At 39.5% G+C, this 23,206-nt stretch overlaps 1 protein-coding gene across 3 annotated transcripts in view; it reads right to left on the minus strand.

Annotated features, from left to right (window-relative positions):
• Positions 1–2,334: 2,334 nt before the first annotated feature.
• RMDN2 (regulator of microtubule dynamics 2) overlaps positions 2,335–23,206 on the minus strand; it is a 53,674-nt gene continuing 32,802 nt past the window's right edge. For all 3 annotated transcript variants that reach the window (XM_053925243.2, XM_053925244.2, XM_053925245.2), the window contains exons 5-11: positions 22,672–22,732; positions 16,180–16,255; positions 15,196–15,273; positions 11,736–11,834; positions 9,859–9,912; positions 9,692–9,772; positions 2,335–2,695 (exon numbers count right to left, since the gene is read on the minus strand). In XM_053925243.2, the coding sequence (XP_053781218.1) occupies positions 2,642–2,695; positions 9,692–9,772; positions 9,859–9,912; positions 11,736–11,834; positions 15,196–15,273; positions 16,180–16,255; positions 22,672–22,732 (503 nt within the window). In that variant the 3' untranslated portion in view covers positions 2,335–2,641. The remainder of the gene's footprint in view (positions 2,696–9,691; positions 9,773–9,858; positions 9,913–11,735; positions 11,835–15,195; positions 15,274–16,179; positions 16,256–22,671; positions 22,733–23,206) is intronic.

Consider the following 23,206-nt stretch of genomic DNA (forward strand, 5'->3'; position numbering starts at 1 on the left):
TACAACTCCCAGAGTTACAATTTCTGTCTTTTGAAATTCAAAACACAGACAAAATACATGAACTGATGGTTTTTGAGATACTGGACAGCAAGAAAGGAAGGACAGTGACCCTGAGAGACAGGTGACAAACACGGTGAGCCCTACTGATGTCTCACCTTTAGCGAGTTTCCAGGCCATGGGCAGAGAGGGGTCCCCATAGGAGTCCCACAGTCTCCTTGAGTGAGGAGACAAATTGATCAACACAATCCCAATGAGTCTTCAAGCTAATTTTTTTTGGTAGAAGTTAAGAAAAAAAACACCTGATGCTAAAATTCATATAGAAACTCAAACAAAACTAGTTTGACAAAGAACAAAGTTGGAGGAGTAACACGGGCAAAAATGCACAGAGCTTCTTAAGTGTGAGGACAAGACAAAACAATATATAAGCAAGAGCTACATCACTTTTGTAACTCTTTGTAATGTCAAGATAATAGCTATTGCCCTGGCCAGTGTGGCTCAGTTGCTTGGAGCATCATCCCATAGACTGATGAGCCACAGGTTCGATTCCCAGTCAGGACACATACACAGGTTGCAGGTTTGATCCCTGGTCAGAGCACATAAGGGAAGGCTACCAATTGGTGTTTCTCTTTCTCTCTCCCTTCCTCTCTTCTAAAAGCAACAAAAAAATGTCCTTGGGTGAGGATAAAATAATAATAGCAATAATAATAATAATAATAATATCCTATTATCATATTTTAATATGGTTAACTGTTTTCTTATTATGGGACAGTGTTTTGCTGTAATAAATAATGTTGTTAGGAACATTTGTGGATAAATCTACTTTTTCTCTTTAGGATTATTTCTATGAAATGAAATTATAAGATTAAAAATACACATTTAGGGCTCTGGCTACATTTTACCAAATGTTTGTGTTGAAGTACCTTCCTACCAGCAGCATATAAGAAAGTCCCGCTTCATGGCATCACAGCTAGCATTGACGGTTCCTTGAAAGACAAAAAATCCTTGCTAATTCAGGGACATAAAAGAAAGAATAAACAAATGGGACCTCATCAAATTAAAAAGCTTCTGCATGGCTAAAGAAAATGGCATTAAAATGAAAAGAGAACCAACTATATGGGAAAACATATTTGCCAATGACACCTCAGACAAGGGTCTGATTTCCAAAATATGTAAAGAACTCACATGACTCCACTCCAAGAAGACAAAAAACCCAATTAAAAAATGGGCAAAAGACTTGAATAGACACTTCTCCAAGGAGGACATACAGAGAGCCCAGAGACATGAAAGGATGCTCAGCATCACTAGCCATCAGACAGATGCAAATTAAAACCACAATGAGATACACCTCACATTGGTCAGAATGGCCAACATAAACCAATCAAACAAGTGTTGGAGAGGATGCGGAGAAAAGCGAACCCTAGTGCACTGCTGGTGGGAATGCAGACTGGTGCAGCCACTGTGGAAAACATCAGAAAACTAAAAATGGAACTATCTTTTGACCCAGCAACTCCACTGCTGGGATTAAACCCTAAGAATCCTGCAACACCAATCCAAAAGAACCTATGAATCCCAACGTTCATAGCAGCACAATTTATAATAGCCAAGTGCTGGAAGCAACCTAAGTGCTCATCAGCAAATGAGTGGATCAAAAAACTGTGGTACATTTACACAATGGAATACTATGCAGCAGAGAGAAAGAAGGAGCCCCTACCCTTTGCAACAGCATGGATGGAACTGGAGAGCATTATGCTAAGTGAAATAAGCCAGGCAGTGAGGGACAAATACCATATGATCTCACCTTTAACTGGAACATAATCAACAAAAGAAAAAAGCAAATGAAACTTAGCCAGAGACATTGAAATTAAGAACAATCTTAACAATAGCCAGAGGGGAGGGGGGAGCGGACAGTGGGGAGAAGGGTTTTCAGGAACTACTATAAAGGACACATGGATAAAACCAAGGGGGAGGGTGGAAGTGAGGGAGGGAGGTGGGATTGGCTGGGGTGGGGGGAGTGGTGGGGAGAAAATGCAGAAAACTGTAAACTGAACAACAATAAAGTAATTAAAAAAATAAATAAAAATGAAAAGATTAAAAAATGAGAAAAAAGGAAAAAAACCCTGCTAATTCAAAGGTAAAACAGTATCTTCTCAATTTTATTTGCATTTCTGTGATTACCAGTTACAATATATTTCCCCTTTTGCTTTTCTTCCTTTACCAACGACTGGTTCATATCCTTTGCCCATTTTTCTATTTTTCTTCCACATTAATGAAATTATTTTGTTTTGTAAAGTTTCCATTGAAACAACAATAAAACACTCATTAGAGTTCATTTTATTGGATTGATTTAAGTATTTTATTTAAAGAAATATTCTGAAGAGAATGGTAGTTTATTGATAGGAAAAATATAAAGCATACATGTTTAAAGAACATTTTGTAGTGACATTATAGGAAAAAGACTTCTCCAAATAACATGATTAATTTTGTAGTGCTGCCGGTGAATGCACTCTGCAGAAACAGGGTTCTACCTTCAAATCTGAGCACACTACCCATACAGCAAGAAAAGGATAATAAAAATCACAAGTTTAATGAGTTTAAAATTTAGTAGCCCACATCTGATTTGTTGACAAGTATGTTCTTTTATTTACCTCTTCAAGGTAGTGCTTATTTTTTTCACCTCATCATCTGCATCTTTATCCTAGAAAGAAAACACAAATAGACAATGAAAATTCACACATTCATCCTGCTACTCAAGGTACTTTGAAGTAGACTTTTGTTGAGTGAGGGGAGACTGTTTTGAAAGATGGTTACAAAGAAACTGTGGCTCTCTTAGGACAGGCGTGATTCAAGTCTCTGGGAACGGGAGTCACGTGGAGAGCTATGTCTGGGCTTTTCCTCCACCAGGTGCGGGGTGTAGGAGACAGGAAGGACAGTGTATCAATGGAAACACTGTTTTCTTCTTCAACTATGAGATGTGGAAGAAGTCCTGGCCCTAGCAGCAGGATTTGAAGAAATCTGAGATTCTGCTGTACAGTCAGCCAGACAAACATACATTTCAATTATTGACTTTATCAGAGGCTTTATAGTTAAGATTTAGTCCTCTAATATGTTTTATAGGACTCTATATGTGTTGTTATTTTTTTTTAAAACAAGTGTGTAAGTTAGAAAGAGTGGCAATAAATTCAGGTGGTAGGGTACCTTATGCATTTCTGAAGTTAAACATTTACTGAGCACCTATCAGAAAGAATTTAAGGAATGTAATAAATTTAAAATAAACATATGAGAAAAAATGGACAAAAGAGATATTTGAAGTAGCTGCTAGATTTTTTAAAAACTCTAAGTTCTTTAATAGCTTAATCATAAACATTAATACATTGACTCAATTGTAGTGTTGGATCAACTAGAAATTTACCTTCTATCAAATCAGTATTTTTTGAAGGTTGTGGTAAAATGCAACGAATGAATCTAGGGTGCTAACTACATTATTTAAAAGAACTTATAAAAAGCCACACTTCATGTTTATCTTTGTTACCCTAGGGTTAGCTCAGTGCCTGGCACCTAGAAGCCCTGTCTGCTAAATCGGTGGTGAGATGCTGGGACACAGGAACACTAGGAAACACACACAGGCTAACCCCAACCCACTAGGGCACTGCCTGGGATATCTGAAGCACATGCAAAGCGTGTCTTATTTGTCCACGTTTCCATATACCCTTGCCATTCCAGACACGCATTTCAAAAGTGATATAACAATTAGAACACATCATGTGCTCTGCATTTCTCCAGTTACATTAAATGCTGTTCCCTGATTAAACAAAGTCTTTGTAAATATGCTTCAAGTTGCATAAAAATAGAAACTAATCAACTGATGAGTACTGAAACAGTAAAGGGGAAATTTTCCACTTGGCATGTTTCTTGATCTTTTCCATGGTATGGAAGACAAATACCAATGTACTAAATTTTTAATCAGCAACGCTGGTTAGTCTACCAAAGAGAGGTTATCTCGTTGCTTATAATGTCTTACTAAATTCTGATTCAACATTTCCAAGACTGTATCACAGTTCTGTATCTTCACACTATTTTCAGTAATATGTCATTTGGCAAAAGTGTAAATGATATGTTGAACTGTGAACTGAAGGGTTCCTGATAGAGCACTTTTTCCAGTGTGAGTTTTCTCATATAAACTCAAGATGAAGATGGTTTTACATTGACATGAGGCCCGAGGAGCTGCCAAGCGTGAGAAGTCTCAGGTCGACTAAGGCATGTGTGCTACTGAAGACTCCCTTCTGCCATGACACAGAGAGAGTCTCAAGTGGTGAAAACCCTCCCACGTCCCGGAGTGACGCTCTGTGAGTGAAGGGCTCCCGTGTTATTTCACTGAATTGCTCCTCCAACATGCATTACCCCGTATTTCCCAAGTGGCTTCCTCCACCTGCTAAAGACCTGCAGCTTTCCTTCCTGGCTTACCCGAAGTTTTCTGAGCACACCCGGGCGTGAGCTTTGGCTGAAGGCTGCAGGGTGTCTCCCTGTGTGAACAGCCTGGTGCCTCTGGTGGCTCTGGCTGAGGCTGAGGTCCTTCCACATACATCACAGTCACACGGTTTCTCTCCAGTGGGCCCCACTTCAAGACGGAACAGGGGACAGCATCACTAACGGCTGCTTCCCACAGGGATGACATTCGCAGCGTTTCTCTGCAGAGCGAATTCACTCATGCCACTTGAAGGATCAATTGTTACTGGAGGCATTTCCACAGTGTCCCCCTCCTGTGCGGGCTCCCTGACACAAACAAGAGGTAGCTCCCTGGCTGAAGTGTTTCCCACGTTCGTTCACTGTGGGGTTCTCTGCAGTGTGAGTTAACACGTGCTGAGTCACTGTTGAGCTGGGAGGGAGCACCTCCCCATTATCAATCTATTCAAAGAACTCCTCTCCAGTGAGAAATTTCTGCTAGTGAGGAGGAAGTGGGAGGCTGTTAGAGGTTTCCCACGTCCACATATCGATCCGTTTTTCTACATATCGACTCTGAGATGATCATGTGGTGATCACCGCTGGTCAGTCTTCGCCACAGTGGTGGCGTTCACCAGGTGTGTTACTCTCCTGCACGACAGTTCTCTCCTGCGCAGCGTGTCTACCGCAGAGCTATCTGGGCACCTATGAGGTCTTCATTCCGCTTCCAGCACTTCATACAGTGACACTATTTATGCAAATGTCCTCTTAGAACTCAGTTACGGTTTTGAGCTCAGGTTATTCCTTTCTTCCTCAGATTCAAACTATCGAAAACTTTCTGCTGAGACGGCACACGTTCTCTGCCCTCAATCTGAAATCATGCTTTACGTGTCCGATTCCCAGGACAATTCCAACATGGAGGAATGGGTTCACCCTTATGGATCTTAACATGACATTAGGTGGCTCCTTCCTATGTGTCATCTACATGGACGTCAGATCTTGGTTTTTAAGACTTTCCTGCTTGGACTCTGGCCTTGGGGAAATCTTCTTCCTTGTCTCACAGCTCTCCCCCTTGAACCAACTAGGAAGTTACATCTGATTTTCAGAGCTTATCCCCCTAGGGAGACCAGCTGGCTGCTGTCCTCCAGCCTCACATGACACTGAGGTCGGTGTCACCACGCTCTGTAGAGCTTCTCTCTCTCTCTCCAGCAAAAGACCAAGAATCTGTATTTTTAACAAGCCCTCTACTCCCAAGCAAATCTTAATGATGTAAACCCCAGGGTTAAAATTCTAATTTCCTTAGAATCTCCAGTTACACATCAAAACCTCAGGAAGGCCTTCCCTAGTACCTGGTCCAGGCTGCAGTCCCAGGTGTCATCTCCCATAAATCTCTGTGCTTTCGTTTCCACAACTCTCACCGCACTTTACTGCTATTAGGTGTTCAGTGCCTGCCTTCCCCACAAGAAAGTATTTGTTTCTTTCCCATTGTACCCCAAGCCCCCAGCAGAGGGGATATCCCCGTATTTGTGATACATAATTTAGAAAGGCTGGAAGCAGGATTAGGATTTTATTACTAAAGGAGTTCCTAAGGACAAGGAAGATTCTCAGTCTATTTAAAAGGTTGGAAATGTAGTCTGGGACTTTAAACAACATGTAACTGCAAAGCCAACTGTATCACTTGCTAATATGAACAAGTATTCTTTACTTGTAGCATTCCCAGGGTCTATTTCTTCCTGTGGTTCTTTTGGGAACATTGTCTTTACTATCTGTCCTCTAAGAGTTTATCTTAGAAAAGTAATTAACGTCACTTCAAAATACTGCAAGTTTTAAATAGTTTTTTCTTTACTAGGTTAGCACACCCCTCACTGTAAGTGTATATGTATGTGTGTACCACACCACGCTTTTTGTATCTGAGCTTTCTCAGAGTACTCCAAGTCAATAACTCAAATGTTTCCTCCAGGCAAACAATTTTCCGGCTGCCGGAGTAATCACTGCGTCATTTGGCCATCATCCTCACCTTGCCTTCGACGCAGGAATCCTTTTCAATTTAAGAAAAGGAATGTTTCCCAGGACCTGAGCTTACCTTCCCAGGGTCAGGAAAACTCCACATGACTAACAGAATACTGCAGTTTCAAGTTCTGAGAATGGAAAGCTGCTCACAAACACGTGTCTCACGCTAGTGCCCGAGGGCTGACACTCCCAATAGGCGGTGCAGCGTGATGAGCGCCCTGACAGGGACAGATGACAAGTCCACAACAACCACAATGCCAGAAAGAGTTGCGAGTGCCGCAGGAGAGAAGCAGATATGTTCTGCAAACTCACAAGGGAGAGAAAACTAAATGGCTGTGTTTCCTTTGTTTTAACTAGTGGCACTGCTAGACATTTTGGAAATGAATAAGTTGGTTGGCCAAATCACAAATGGGCTATAGATCAATCTGGAGAAACTTTATGGAGCTAGGGGTACTGCCGATAACTCAGCTCATTCTATTTGTTAATTTCAAGGAATTGAGATACTCCTGGCAGTACATGTACTACTTGGGGGGCAAAAAAGAAGTGCTAGGAATACAAATGGAAACATCACTAAGGAATAAAAAGTAATGTGAGAAATATCTGTTAATGCTATTTTGCCTATTACATAAATATTTCCAGTGTCCAGATTTCTTAGTCACCTTTATTGCTAGTTCCACTTATTATTGCTATTAGCACTATTATATTTATTTGTATGGTATTAGTCTTTTGATTCTTCCTACCAGTACTTACTGAGTCCTAATTATATCCCAGGCACTAAACTTGGCCTTGAAATAGAGCGGTGAATGAAACATACCTGATTACTACACAATCACACAAATAACTATATAATCACAACTGTGCTAAATGAAGGAAAAGTGCAAGGTACTTGCTTGCCTGGGAGTGTCAAAGAAGTCTTTCCTGAGGAAAGGGTGCTTACGGTAAGGTCTGCCGAGGAGTAGGGCCCCAGCTGGTGAAGGAAGCAGAACATGCAGGTGGGAGTGAGTCAGGAAGAGGGAACAGTAGGTCCTGAGGGAAGAACACGTGCAGAGGAGGGGACATCACAGAGGACATCAGAAACTCCAGAGACTGGGAGGAGCTAGATCAGACCCTTGAGGGGCTTGTTAAAATGTTTGAACTTTATTCTAAAAGCGAAAGATTTTAAACTAGGGAAATGACATGTCAAAGTTTTGGTTTATTCTGCTGCTTTGGCTGCTATTAAAAATGAAGAATGATGAGGCAGGAGGCAAGACGCTGTGAGGAGACCCACGGGAGGATCCAGGTGGTGCGCTGTGTGGGGTGCTGGCAGTCGGATGGCTCAAGGCATGCTTTAAAAGAGGAATTCCAAGAATGTGGTGATGGGGTAGAGGTCTGGGTTGGGCAGCCGAGGAAGAAGGAGGTGACCAGGATGATTCCCAACTTTCCCAGGTGAGTAGATGGGGGGAGCCATTTACTAAAAAGAGAAGATGGAGGAAGAACAGGTGCAAAGGCCTGATGATGAGATAAGCTGGAGACATCTGCAAGATATTCACTAGGAGATGCCAAGTAAGACACTACAGAACCAGGCCTAGAGCTCAGAAGAGAGGTCTACAGATAGAAAGTTGAGGGCCCCTGGCAAGTGGAAAGCATTTGGAGCCATGGAGGTAGATTTGGAGGACAGAGAGGAGGAAAGGGGAGAGAAGAGACTTAGGTACATAGGCTCGTCAGTACCTCGTAGCCCTCCTGTGAGAGCTCTACATTTTGCGAATGAACGTTTGCATGTCAAACCAGATATCATAGCTCATTCTCATACTGTATTCTAATCTCACATTTCAGCAAGAATGCAGACACTCAGTTTTAAATGACTGCATGTTATCCAAACTGACATCATTCAGAAGATAGTAGGGTCCCATCACCAACATGGAACAAGCAACCAACAGGACAAAAATCTGTGTTTTGCTCAAAAAAATCACACAGCTTGTCTTCTGGAGAAGGAGCGTTGCTACTGAGACTGCTGTTTTTCACTATTAACCAAGAGAACCAACTAAGGGACTCTAGTTAGAAGGACAATCAGCCCTGTAGGAAATTCCAAACATATAAGCAGTCCAAGACCTGCAGACGTAGCTGCTGAAGAGCCTGGTGTAGCCTGATTCGCTGTGTTTAAAACCACAGACACCCCTGAGCCCTGTAGTTCCTGGGCAGGCCTTGCTTCTCCTTGCCCTTCCAGCCTCATTTCCCATGACTGCCCTCAACCCTCCTTCAACAAATCTTTGCTTTTCCACCTCTGTGCTTCTGTTCATGACAGCCAGTGTGGTCCGCCCACACCTTTGCACTCCATCTTTCCATCTCTAATGCTACCTGATGTCTTCCAGGTAACCGTAATTTCTCCCTTTTCAGTATTTCCATAACCGATTATTTGTATCTGCCTAGGCACTCACGCACTCATGCTTTCTACCCTGGGCTTAGTTATTTGAACGTACGCCACATGTTCTCTTCTAGGCTGTAAGCACCCAGAGGGGGACAGCTTTGTCTTATATGTTAATACCCCAGATCCCAGCAAATGCCAGAGCCTGCCTCACTCCAGCAGAGAGGAAGAGAACGCTTATTTCTGAGGCATTTCTTTCCAACTGTGATTCCGAGGATGATGATGTTTAGCGACTGATGTATTTCCTCTTGTTCCCATGGTACAAGCGAATAGCTCACAAGAACATGGACTGAGCTGGTAACTCTGTGGAATCTCTAAAACTCAGAGCACATCCAGAATTCTGAATTAGTGAACAAAAGGGAAGGATCAACGCAATAGTTTGTTTTTCATTAATGGTAGGTGTTCAAAGACCAAGAAAACGTAAAAATGCATTTTCAGTCTTCTTCATGGCCTTGCATAGCGACACCCTGCTGTGAGCTGGGGACTGATGGTGGCAACTCCGTGGACACTCCTCTTGTTCTAAGGTAGGCGGCTTGTTGAGCTTGTTTGCTGTCCCCCCTCCTTCCTAGTGGGGCTTGTCCCATTACCTGCTGTCTAATGCCTAATTAGCATCGGGATGTTTTAACTTCTATTGCACGGTGCGTGAGCCTCTTAAAGATCCGAGTGGTCTGGTGAAGTGTGACCAACCGCAATCTTTAAAACTTCACAGTACACGTTAAACCCAAGTCAAGATGCTTCAGTACGGAAGAGCACTCCAGACGCGTGTGAGCCACTGCTCACCTGTGAAGCTGGAGTAGTACTGGCGAAACAATGGCTCCACTGGCACCGTCCGGCCTCACTTACCTCTCTGGTGACACAAGGGAGCAGCATCGCCAGATTACAGAACTTCACGGCTTCCGCTGTTTGGTTAAGATCCACAGAACACTAGAAATGGGAAATAACCAACGTTAAAGGTAATCACATTTTAGGTAATAGATTCAAACTTATCTTAAAACAGCCGTCGTCATTACCTTGGCAAGGAACATGTAATTGCACTTAGAAAAACCAGGGTGCAGATCTTCAACCTGATTTTAAGGGAAAACAGAAGATAGAAAAATGGGGTGATATTAAAACAACAATAACCAGTGAAGAGGATGGGTTTCAATCAATCAAATATTAACCAAATTGACCTAAGAATTTAGGTTGCTTGTGTCACATCTGAGTCCTTTGATCAAAGTATCCTTTGGATGCAAATATAGCTTCTTAGTTTGACCAATAAAATGAAATTATCACTATGGTCATAGAGCTTACAAAGCAGTAAGATACTTTAAGGTTTGGGGGTTCTTTGGTTTAACCATCTCCTCACTTCCTCTTCTGTATACTTTCTCTTTTTCCCTTTAGAGAACAAAAAAAGTGCTGATACACTGCCCGCCCCCCACCTCCCCAGACAGGTCCTGTACGTTTCACAACTTATTTAGGAAACGAGTCTGGCATGACTGGTATCCCACAGCAAGCATCTTCCACCACATTCACATTTAATTTCTTTAATCTCAACATCTTCCGTATGAGTTGAATAATATCTGAAGTCCACCACCTCCAGTACGTCTGAAGACAAGACAGACCCTTGACACAACTAGCCCAAGTAGTAGACCTACTTGCAGAGCTGAATAAGTGGGAGTTATGAGGGTACTTTACCCCTCATCTGCTAATCCCCTATGAACCAGCTCCTTCTCTTTATCTCTGGTAAAGAGGAATTCTTTCGGGTGCATGTTACAGCTATCAGAGAGCTCTTCTTCTCAGAGCCTAGGACAGTCTTTGCCTGGGTCGGCTTTTGTGGTTACGAGGGCCTACGTAAGTAAGCTCCCAGCCTGGCCCTGGTCCCCACCCCAGAGGGATGCAGAGCCCAAAAGAAGAAGAATACTTTTTTAAATTTACAAAAAATGTCTTGTTTTACAAGATACAAGCATTCCAGACATTTCCAAAATTAAAAAGTAAAAGTTTCTTTGTTCTCATTTTATTCTGAATTTCAATCTTATTCCCCAAGTGGTAACCACTACCAACAGTTTGACATGCATCCTACCACACCTTTACCAAGAATAGACACCGCCCCCCCTAAAAGATAATTGGTTTAAAAAAATAAAATGGGATCGTTTTCTTCATATTGGTCCAAAACTCTTTTCCACAACATATTACAGCCACATTTTCAAGTTAGCATACACAGATCTATTCCACTGTTTCTAAGAGCTATATTTCATACTATACATAATTAAATGAAGCATTCCTCTATTTTATAGATACCTGAGTATCTATAAAATTCTGTAACTGGTTCTAGACAAAGGTGAAGGGATTAACACAACAGGAAGCTGGTTATATGGGTGGGTATATTGCACACTTACATGTGTTCACACACACACATTTCTGCTCAGAGTTTTGTCAGTATAGCAATTATACATTTTAAAACACAAATGAAAATACCAATTTGGTCTAATGCCCCAAAAACATTTCATAGAACCACCTGCAACTTATGGAATGGCTTTTAAAATAACTCTTCCTTTTAGCATCTTCTAGTTCTTTAAGATTAAACTGTTCCTATACTAAGCTAATCAGGAGTATTTGGGACCAAGTCTCATAGTCGGAGCATAACTTCTTTTAAACAAATTCACATGGCCTAGAGAGTCGCTCTTGGATTTGGTAGTGAGGCCTGTTGTGCCTGAAGCCTGGGGCATAACTAGCTGTCCTAGGAAGTACTTTAGATTTAAAACGTTACGAGAGGCTCAAAACAGAACCAGGATTCACACCACTCGAGACCTACAGGTGGAGGAGAGAAAAATTTCCTTGACGACCATAGGAAGGACGGGTGCAGACAGTAGCTAGTTTGACACTCAAAAAATGGAGAGACAAAACATACCTTAAGGAAATTTTGTAAAGCTTCTTCTACAGTTGAGGACGGTATTTTCCCAAATAGAGTAGCAGCCATTTTTTTCTCAATCCAGCTCAGTTTTGAGACCTGCAAATATAGACGACGTCACTTTTAGAAAGTTGTCATCTTTTGAATGAATAATCTCTTCCCAGTCACACGTTTGTGTAAGTATCTATGTATGTATATGCATATAAAACATGTAAATACATATTTATAAATAATGTATAAGAGAGATACCGGCCTTATGGTCTTAATATTTTACCTTCCTTTTTACAATTCTAACAAACTATGAACTCTGAACGCATTGGTTTCAAAACCAATGTGAAATACTCCTAAGAAGACGTGTTCAATGAGGGAAAAGGGGTGGGGGTGAGGAATAATGAGGACCTTGCCTGTTCATCTGATGCGCGATTCTCAGAGGACTGCACAGTATCTCTTGGCGCGAGTGTACTAGCTGCCAGACCCTGCCTTCGCTCCCTTCCTGCCTACTCCACGCTGCCAGCCCGACCCATAGGGCAGCTCGTCAGAAATTTAAACAGAACGAGGATTCTCAACCAAGAGGGAGTGTACAGGGAGGGCCCAAAATACCTACTTACAATCCAGGAGGAAATTTATTTTTGTTTTCTTTAAAAATTTTTTCATTTCCCCCAAATATGAGTATTAGACGTTTATCATAAAAGATTCAGAAATGAATAGTTAAAAGGGTACTGATGCTCTTCCCAACCCCGTCAAGCGCCTTCCTTCCCAATTCCATCTTCTAGGTTCCTAGGCAGCCACTGACCTCCATTCAAAAAAAATTGTTCCCTTGCTTTTGTACACAGTGTTACAGATTGCTACATTTATTTTTGCTTTTTAAAAAAAAACCTTAAATGTTGTGTTATTTCCTTTGATGAGGTTTTTTTAGTTAAGAAGTTTTTTAAAATAATTTTTTATATTTCAGTTATAGTTGACATACAATATTATGTTATTGATAATTTCAGCTGCATAACATTTTCACTTAAATATTATAGTTTTAAGATTTTATCCTGGTTGAGTATAACTGAAGTTCAGTCACTTAAGTAACTGTGAAATATTCCATCATTTAAACATACATCAACAAATTTCCATCCACTCTTATGTCAATGGACAGTTGGGCCTTTTCTATTTTTTTGCTCTTAGGAACAAGGCTGCTACAGGCATTCTTTTAGATGCCTTTTGAAGCACATTTGCAAGAGGTTCTCTAGGGCAGACACCAGGGTGGGTCATGTGGTAGGCAAGTAATCAAACTTAAAAGATACCACCCCATTGTTTCCAAGACGGTTGTGCCAATGTGCGCTCCTACGACAGTGTAAGAATTCCTGTTGGCTCCATGGCCTTGTGACATCTCACACTGATATTATTAATTTTATCAGATGAGTGAGAAAGTGAAAATGGCATGTCATTTTGTGGTTTTAATTTTATTTCTTATTGTTTCTAATGTCAAGATTTGCTCTTATAGCCCGGCTGGCGTGGCTCAGTGGATTGAGTGCCGGCCTGCCAGCAGAGAGGTTGCACATGCCTGGGTTGCGGGCATGTATCTCTTGCACATCAATGTTTCTCTCCTTTCCTTCTCCCTCCCTTCCCATCTCTCTAAAAATAAATAAATAAAATCTTTAAAAAAAGGATTTGTTTTTTGTTTTGTCTTTTAAGTTCTAATGTAACTATATTAAGATCAGAAAACCTGTATGGTAGCCATTCTTTAAAATTAAGATTTGCTTCATGACCTTACATATGGTCAATTTTGTAAACATTGTATGTGTGCTTGAAAAAGCATATCCATTGTGTATTTGCCAATGGTTAGGTACATATTTTCATATATATGTATTCGATCAAAGTCATTAAATGTGAAGCTCCAATGTTGACGAACTTACGACACTTTCTGTCTTCTTGTTCCATTCACTACCCAGAGAGGTGGGTGAAAGTTTACCCCAGTGGTGTCCTCACCTCCCACGTTTTTATCTCTTCCCCCACAAGTCCCATCCCTTTGTTCCTCTGTGCTGCATCCCAGGTAACTTTTTCAGATTATCTTAAAGTTTGCTAATTCCTCCTCTCTAAGGGCGCCTATCTACGGCTGAAATTTTCTATGGAGTTTTCTTTTAATGCCAAATAATATACCTTTTATATCAAAGACCGTTTCATCTTTTTCAACTGGACCTGGTAATTTTTATAGTCTTACGCTCCTCATCCATTTCTCTGCCACCAATTCCTCTTATTTAAAAACAACAACACAGATAGGTAGCTATTTAATGTCCTGTGTTCTATGCTTCCAAAATCTAAAGTCCTTTTAGATCTACTCTGTTTTTTTGTTGTTTTTGTTGATTGTCTTTCCCGATGGCTTATTTTTCGTATATGCTATGGTTTTGCTAGTGTTGGGCCACTCTGAGAGAGTTTTATAAAGCGAAGAAGCTCCATTCCTCCAGGGAGGGCTAACATCAGCTTCTGCCATTTGTCTACGGCATGAAGATCTGGTTCCATTTTGTACTAAAATTTCCTTCTTGGGTTTTGAAGCCTAAACAAATAATACACATGCAGGTCCCAGACTCTTGTGAGACTGGGTCAATGGTTTTTAAAGCTTAGCAGCATCTCTGACCTTCAGGAAGACTCAGATTCTTCATACTTAAAATTGGCACAATAAAAACTGCTTCTAAGAGATCATTTGAGATCATTATAATTAAGAGAGCTGTTAGAAGGAGTGTTTAGATAAGGAACGTAAACCGTGAAATGCACACCTGATGTGTAGCAGGAGGTCAGTAAAAGCAAGCCTCCCTCCTCATCCCCAACCCTCTTCAAGCCCCATTGTAAAGGTTTCCTCTTCTGCTTACCCCAATTTTCTCATCCACAAATAGTATTTTTCTTCATGGTAATTTTTTCATACATCTCTTAAGACATATTTTCATATTCTGTTAATTTCCCCTAATGTCATTCAAGACACTTGGTCTTAGACTTACCAGCCACCTTTATTTCTATATGTCTCATGTCCCCTTCTAAATTAAGTTTCTTGAAGATAAAGATAGTGTTTTATTTATCTTCTGGCCAGTGAGCACACAATTTATACTCACTCAACTCTGAATGAGAAAAGTCCTCCCACAAAACAGAGCAGTGCTCCAAGACAGGTGCTACCTGTGTGTTGGGGGCAGGTGCCCCCCCGAGAGAGCACAGAGGGAGAGACAGCGTGACTGCTCCACGGGGAAATGGAAAGGCAGTGAAGGGAGAAAACACATATGCACTTATATAAAACCGTATATTATATGTAATATAACATATAAGTTATAAAATATAAATATATGAACTCATAAAATATGGTTTTTTACTCTATTTCCATAGAGTAGGCGCTAGGTAAAACAATAAAAGAATAAATAAGTCACTGAAAATATATCGTACAATCAGAGTATATTCAAATAAGATTTGTAGATAAAAGCAACCAACTTACAGTATAACAGTATCTTCCCTTGAGGTAATACAAAAAGGGTTCTTCAGGTAATAATTGAATTGCTTTATTTAGATGTTCCTGAAAGAAAATCCCAAAGAAGTATCATCGCCCAAGATTTCAAGGTAGCACTGAATGGGACTGCACCCAGTAAAATGAAGGGAGCTTTACAGTGGTGTTCGTCCTCTTCCTCAGGCCCTATCACTGACAATTAACACAGTTCATTATTATCATTTAATTCACTATGAAAAATGATTGCTCAGAACAAGAATCAGAACCGTGACTATGATTTAATAAGGCTACAGGTAATTTAAAGCCAAAATGTCACTATAAAAAACAGAAAACACCCAATCACATTACTGTCTGCTCGTAGCTTGCCTAGATCATACTTGATTCAGAGGCAAGCTCACAAATATCAAACAATTAGGGCATCATGGAGGAAAAAACAGCAGAACTAGATGGCAGAGGGATCTAGTCCAATGATCTTGTCAAATAGTTACAGGGAGGTGGGACACAGCTCTGCCTATCACTATAAGTATTGACCCTGAGGGGTTATTTATTGAGCTATTACAGCTACAGGCATATTATAAATGATATGTATTACTTTACTTATTTCATTCATCTGTCATGGCAAATATAAGCCCTACACTGGATTCTACTCCTCCTGCGAATCAATATGTAGAAAATGTTAACTAGTTAATCCTGGTCATGTTTACAGTATTGGTGAGCTCATGACCAACAGGCTAATCCTCTATCTTTGGAAATATTATACTCATCTACTAGATGACTTCTTTCAGGATCTAGAATAATAACAATCTTTAATCACCCCAAGAGTTTGATTCCTTTGGGCATAGTACTATTTGAAGAATGCCATTTCATTTAAATAAAAAAGATAAATTCCTAGAGATTAATTCGTTGAATAATTTGACTTAGACCTGTTAATGGAACATATCGCTACATTAAAGCATTTTTAATATCAAGAAATACCTTGAAGCGATGTCCATAGTTGATTTTGTTTTGTAAACCCTCAAACTCAGATACATGCCCACACAAAACCGCGTACCTGAAAAAGATACAAACAATGGATATTGTGTGAACTTTTAATCAAATGCCACCAAACATAACAGTTAAAAAATGTCTCTGGAGCATTCATTAATATTTAACAAAAGTATTCATATAGATGAAAAATCTACATGAATCCTGAAAAATAATGAATACTTGACATTAACGTGAGGCCAGCTTCCTCATCTATAACTGGGGATGCTAACACCACGTATAACTGGGGATGCTAACGCCACATATAACTGGGGATGCTAACGCCATCTATAACTGAGGATGCTAACCCCATCTATAACGGGATGCTAATCCTGGTTATAACTGGGGATGCTACCGCCGTCTATCTCATATATATGCTTTGAGGGTAAATACCTAAAACATGTGATTGCTTAGAATACTGCCTGGCACACAGTGAGTTTCAAGACATGTAGGCTGCTACTATCGCTATCACCAACAATAAAGTTAGAAAGAGGCTCTCAGAAAAAATCTAATCATAAAAGTAATAAATTGAAAAATACATTGTATCAACAAATCCCTGCTTCTTCAATAAAAATTAAAATTTCATGGCCTCCTTTAATGTCATTTCAAAATAAAAATAAATATCATGACTAAAAACTAAATAGAGTCAAAAGTAATTCGAGAATATGCTTTTTCAAGAGATTTCCTGTGTCCTTCAATCCTTCCTTGGAAACCTGCATTACCAGACTAGAGTGGCCCATTATTTACTTTTTTTCCATTGGGAATACAAAATTTACAGACCTAATTATTTGATTATAAATTGGGTGTGATATTTGTTCAGCAATTTGCTTACTCTAAAAATCAGGGATATTACTTTTCACATTCCGAGTGTTTCTGTCTGTTCAAAAGTCTTTGCAGTATTTATTTCAGAGTGTTTCTGTCTTAGGCAGAATATTTATTTACCTAAGTATTTCAAAAGTAGGTGTTCACTTTTACTTGCACTGTCATAACAAATGAAAAAGGTAACTTTGGGTGGTATTTCTCTCCGTTGTTTCTGTGGGTAAGCATAACTTTCAAGTATAAATACGAAGTAAACAATTTTCTCCTTTTGGAATAGTAAGACCATTTCTGGACACAAAGATCACATGATTCACATAACTTAGGCACAGCCAATGAAATGGCTACTTTTCAATTATGACTTTTTGATCTCTTAAATTTTCAGTTTCTGCATGATCAATGGAATCTGTGACAGTGGAAGCAAGAGTGATGACTAATCAACCTACTGAAAGTGATCCGAGAGCTTAACCAGATGAGGAGACACTCTACTCGCAAACTGTAAAATCAGGCGGCATTTCACGTACAGCCCTGCAGCCACCAGAGAATTTAAGGAAATAGTACAGGAAAAAGACTCTTGAGCTCACTTGTGACACCTGCTGTTTTCACCTCCAACCTCCTCATGCTTTTTGAAATGCTCTCTCATTCCTCTCAAAGAGTTCCAGAACACAGAGCAAAATCCCACAGGACTGCATCTCTAAACTCCCCGTTTTTGTTATGGGTATCATAACCTATTTGGACTTAATACCTTAGGCCACTTTCAAAAAATAAACTTTTATTTTAAAATGGCTTGTGATTTACAAGAGAGTTGCAAAGATAGTACAGAGTTCCCATAAACCCATATCTGGTTTTCTCTACTTTTTGAATCTTACTTTACTATGGTGTATTTATCACAACTGCTCCAATATTGATACAATATTGATACAGAATTTTCACAATGAATCAATATTAATAAATTAACTAAACTCCTCTTTATTCAAATTTCTATCTGTTTTTATCTAATGTCCTTAAACTTTGACATTGTTTCTCCAGCCCTCCTTCCATATTTATCGCTATTAACACCTTGTTCAGTATCTTGTTAAAAATTTACTTTTATTGTATTTTTTCAATACCATTTCCCCCCTTCTACCTCCCTCCCCCCAGCAATCACCACACTGTTGTCCATGCCCATGAGTCCTTTCACCTTTCTGCTCGACCCTCCACCCCCTCGCCTCCCCACCCCCTGAGCTGTCATCCTGCTCTCTGAGTCTATGTCCGTTTTGCTTGTTGGCTCATTAGATTCCACATATGAGTAAAATCACATGGTTTTTATCCTTCTCTGACTGGCTTATTTCACTTAGCATAATGTTCTTCAGGTCCATCCATACTGTCGCAAAGGGTAAAATTTTCTTCTTTTTTACAGCCGAGTAGTATTCCACTGTGTAAATGTCCCATAGTTGTTTTATCCGCTCATCTACTGATGGGCACTTGAGCTGCTTCATATGTGAAAATCTCTGGGGTTACTCTGTCATCCATCACACTCCTGTTCATGTTAATTTGTGTTATTTTGAGACTTTTATAAGCATGCCTTCTACATCTTCACCCACAACCAAAACCACTAAGACATAGACCTGGAACTCCAGAACCATCTCCAGACTGACAATGATACTGTCAGTAGTTTCTCTGTCAAATGGCTGAGGCCCAAACCCTCCTGTCAGCGCTACAGCCCAGAAGCTTGCCCGTGTTTCTACATCTTGTTCACAAGAGTTTAAGGAGTGAACCTGCCTTAATGCCTTCTAGCAAAGAAATAAATAAAAAAAAGATCATGTCACATCTTTAGAAAAATCTGTGTTACATCTACTTGAATGTCCTCATCTGCAGATTCACAGAACCACCCAACTAACTATCAATGCTGGAACCAAAGGGAAGGATTCTATGTTCGCCGATGTACAGAGGTGGAATCGATCTTCTGCTTCTGAAAATGAGATCTACTCATGCCCGTTCTAGGCTTTTACAGTGTCCTCACCACCTTCTCTCTGAGTTACTGAGAGAAAGAAAAAAGCCGTGACTTACGAATATCATTGTATGAAGTAGGTACACTTTCCCCTTATACCACCTGTCACTAGAGTCTCTTGTTTTTCAGAATCCTTTTGAAGTCTGCTTCTTTAAAGTCTAAAACGTATTTATCTCTACATATGACAAACTCGAAGTTCACCTGTCCCCTGTCCCCGAGGAATCACCACTCTTTTTCCGAGAGCAGTTCCACCTGTGTCTCTGGGTGTGTGCTGTGGCTTTTCCTAGTGTTCATCTTTAAAGTGGTAATATAAAGTTTCATTTCCTGAACTCTTACACTGATGGGAACTCTGAAGAGAGTTAGTTCACAATATGGTCTAGTACCTCCATCTAGAGGTCGTTCTAACCACAGCATTTTGAAAAAAATTCTTTACTGGCATTGATATGGAATATATCGCTAATAATCCACAAACATTCTTGTTTCAACAACTACTAGAACTCCATTCGTTTCCCTGCAGCACTTCTGATCAAGCATGAATGCCACTTGTACTGTGAGAAAGCAGAGGAAGAATAATGTAAGAGAATGCTGAGTATTTAAGAATATAAGGTCTGCCTTTGTTTTTCCACTTACTGTGTGAACACTGGTTACTAATCTACATATCACACCACACACACACACAGCGCCTTGCTCACCCTGTCTATAAAATGAAAAGTTGCTCTGTGAATCACATGCTATGAGGCATATGGATATAATTTGTGAACGGTAGAGCACAAAATATGTAAGACATTATTTATAATTAAGGGCAGGCCAATCTGGCTAACAAACTGCAAATTCATTGGTGGTTTTAGTCTGTTGATTCCAGAACAGAAAGCTCATGTAGCCTTAAAGTTACAAAGCAATTTCACTCTGGAACAGATGAAGATGAAAAACAAGTCTTTAAAATAATACTGTTTTTCAATTATTCCCTTGATGGTAATCTTTCACGATAATTATTCCTAAAGATTGCATGTTTTATTTCAAAATGAAGGCTTGTAAACCATCACAGAACCCTGTAAACCATGGGTCGGCAAACTTGTGCTGCCGGGGCAGCTAGCAAACATGGTAGACTTTGGGGGCAGAGTCTCTGTTGCAACTCTTGAACTTCATGGCCAGGCACAAAGGCAGGGTGAGGCTGTGCTCCAGTAAAACTTTACTTACAGAAGAAGGTAGTTGGATATGGTCTGTAGGACATAGTTTGTCGTTTATGCTGAATGAATAAGAAAATGTCTTAACATACTAACAGAGTTTCCAGCAGAATACGACCCTTTTACTACATTTTATTGTAATAATGGAATAGGTAAACCTAAATTTTACCCATTGCTTCTCAAGTTTTAATTTCTCTTTTTTCCATCACCCTAAACCTCTACTATTTATATGAACATGAACTCTTGCATTCAGTAAATACATTATAATACATTCCAAGAATTTAGACAAAATTGACATTAGAATTTGTTATATTTTAATCAACTGATAGATTTTAATATTTTTACTATCATCAAAGCTGATATTGAATAAGAAATATGTGAACCACAACTGGATCATTACTATGGGTGTGTGTTAACTTTGGGGTTAAATCCCATGGTTATAAAAATAACAATTTGTTCACAACAAAAAGTGTAAAAAAGATGAATAAAGGCGAAGCAGCCAGATTAATGGATAAGAGACTGGGCAACCCACTCAGAAAGACTTCAGCATAATCTGTCCTCAAAAGATGGATTTCATGGTACTTATGAAGCCCTCAAAGAAAAGCCAACATTTTCTCCTATGAAAATTTGGAAGCTGACACTGATAAATGCCCTCAAATTGAGAATGAACACCATATGTACATTTTTAATGTGATTCTTCTTGGATGCAGATGCAGTAAGGGCAATGGAAGAGGAGAGCAGAGGAAAAGCAACCCAGAAGGGGGAGAAGAAAGAGGAGGAGGAGCAACAGGAAGAACAGCTTAGTTAAGAGTAGAACCGGGGTGTTCTTCTGGATCTAAATCTAGCTAACCAGCTCCCAAACACCTCCAACATTGAAGGAGATGAACAGGGTGTGGCTGGATCAGTAAAAATTCATTACTATTACTACTAAAAGTGGAGGAACATGTGTAGCAAATGCACGCATGTTAATTTATTAATATTATTATACAAATTAGATAAGAAAGGTACAGTTGGCTATAGAAATAATAGCAGGAACCTTATATACTGGGGACATTATCGTAAAGATACATACCAGGATGTTGACTGCAAAATTGCCTTTCTCCTAGAGTTCTGGCGGAGGTACCAAGGGCACAGAACAATATTGATCTTTTAGGTACTTCAATTCCTGAAGCAAGACAGTCTACTATCCATGCATGACATGCTAAGGAAATGATTCACAGGGTCTCCCAGGCTTAGCCCTTCACCTCTCGCCAGGCTATCCAAGAGAAGGCAAAGAATTCACTGTGGCCGAAAGAGACATGGAGTGAGAGTTCTATGAAGAGAAGTGTTAGGTGCTGTGAATTCCACCACTCACCTCCTTATGGGAGAGGGCAGGGGGTAGGCTTACATCTCATATTAAGGAAAGTAAGGGCAGCTTCAGAAGACCTCTTCTTATTTTGCATGTGTCCCTTGGAGTTTAGGGGACATAAAAAAATGTTGACTTCTGCCCAGGGAAGTTTTGAGATGAAAGTTTGTGGGTGGAACTCCCCCTGCTTGGTGGCAGAGTCAAGAAGCAGGTCCACTTTGGGAAAACTGTACATTTCCAGAGTTGGTGGGGCAAAAATGAATTTTCTGTGAGACAAACGACAACCTGTGGAAAGGGAGACCTTTTGAGAGAGATTTTGCCTCAGAGTGCCCCAGAAGAACAAAATAATCTTGAAGAAGGATGGATTTATGGAAACCTAGGTCTGAGAGAAGGCTCATAAATTAATTTATTACTGTATCTTCCTAGCACCTAAAGTACTTGCATTGCAGGGAGGAAAAAAAAAACCTAAGAAACTAAAAAATGTTGCAAAAATGCAACTACAAGTAAAAGGAACATTGATTAAAATATATTTCTTCTTATTTGTGCTTTATAATTCTATACATATGAAGAATTCAAAAAAAACCATACTCAAGAATAATTTTCTTTTTTTTCCAAGGACATTCACCTATACCCATCCCACTAATTAAATACCCTTTGTTTGAGCTTTCTTATATTATAAATGGCTTTTCTTTGACCTGCAGAATTGGCATACCTTTAGTCATCAAGGTATGAGAAATGGCTGATGTGCATTTATTCTGTGAAGCATTCTTTCTACATTTCAACTAGAAACACAGAATCATTTTAGTATTTGTTTTCAAATAAAATGTTATATTAAATTAGTTTTTAATTAGAATCCATCAAATTCAAAGCCACTGAACTTGATAGATTCACTTGTGAAATCTTCAATGAAAGTTTACCTTAAACATATTTAAAATATGTATATTAAAAAATACATGAAAATAAACAGAACAAGAACCATTAGTATTATTTACTAAATATATTTTCAGTGAATGTGACAGGTTAAATGGTCAATAATATTTTTAAATTTCATTATAATTTATCGAGGCATATTAGAATTTTAAAAGACTGCATACATTCTATGTACTTACCACAGATGACAATGTCCATTCATGGGTGCTCTAGTTATAGCTTTTTCACCTAATGTCTTTCCTGAAAGATAAATGTACTTACACTTAGTTCCTCGATGTGACTTGGTAAAGAGTAGATTATTGATTTAAATGAGTGGTTTCCAAAGTATGGTCCCAAGACCAAAAGCATCACTTGGAAACTTGCTGGAAACCAAATTTTGGCCACATAGGGGACTTACTTGATCACCAACTCTGGGACTCAGCAATGTGTTTCAACAAGTCACTAGTGATTTTGATGTATGCTCAAGTTTGAGACCCACTGGACGAAGCGATTTAACCAAGTGCAAGAAAAGTCATTCAATTATTATTCGAAAGCACTAATAGAAATTGTTTTATAATTGACTCAACTAACATTTGCTGAGTGACTTCTAAGTGTCATATTGTGTGTGCTCCTGGGAGTAAAAAGTCAAATAAGACCCAGTTCTTGACTTCCAAGGGCTCACAGTAGGCACAGAAATAGGCCTATAAACAAACAAGTTAGATCCAAAAAAATAAA

Source organism: Desmodus rotundus, chromosome 5, assembly GCF_022682495.2.
Source record: "Desmodus rotundus isolate HL8 chromosome 5, HLdesRot8A.1, whole genome shotgun sequence".
Taxonomy (NCBI): domain Eukaryota; kingdom Metazoa; phylum Chordata; class Mammalia; order Chiroptera; family Phyllostomidae; genus Desmodus; species Desmodus rotundus.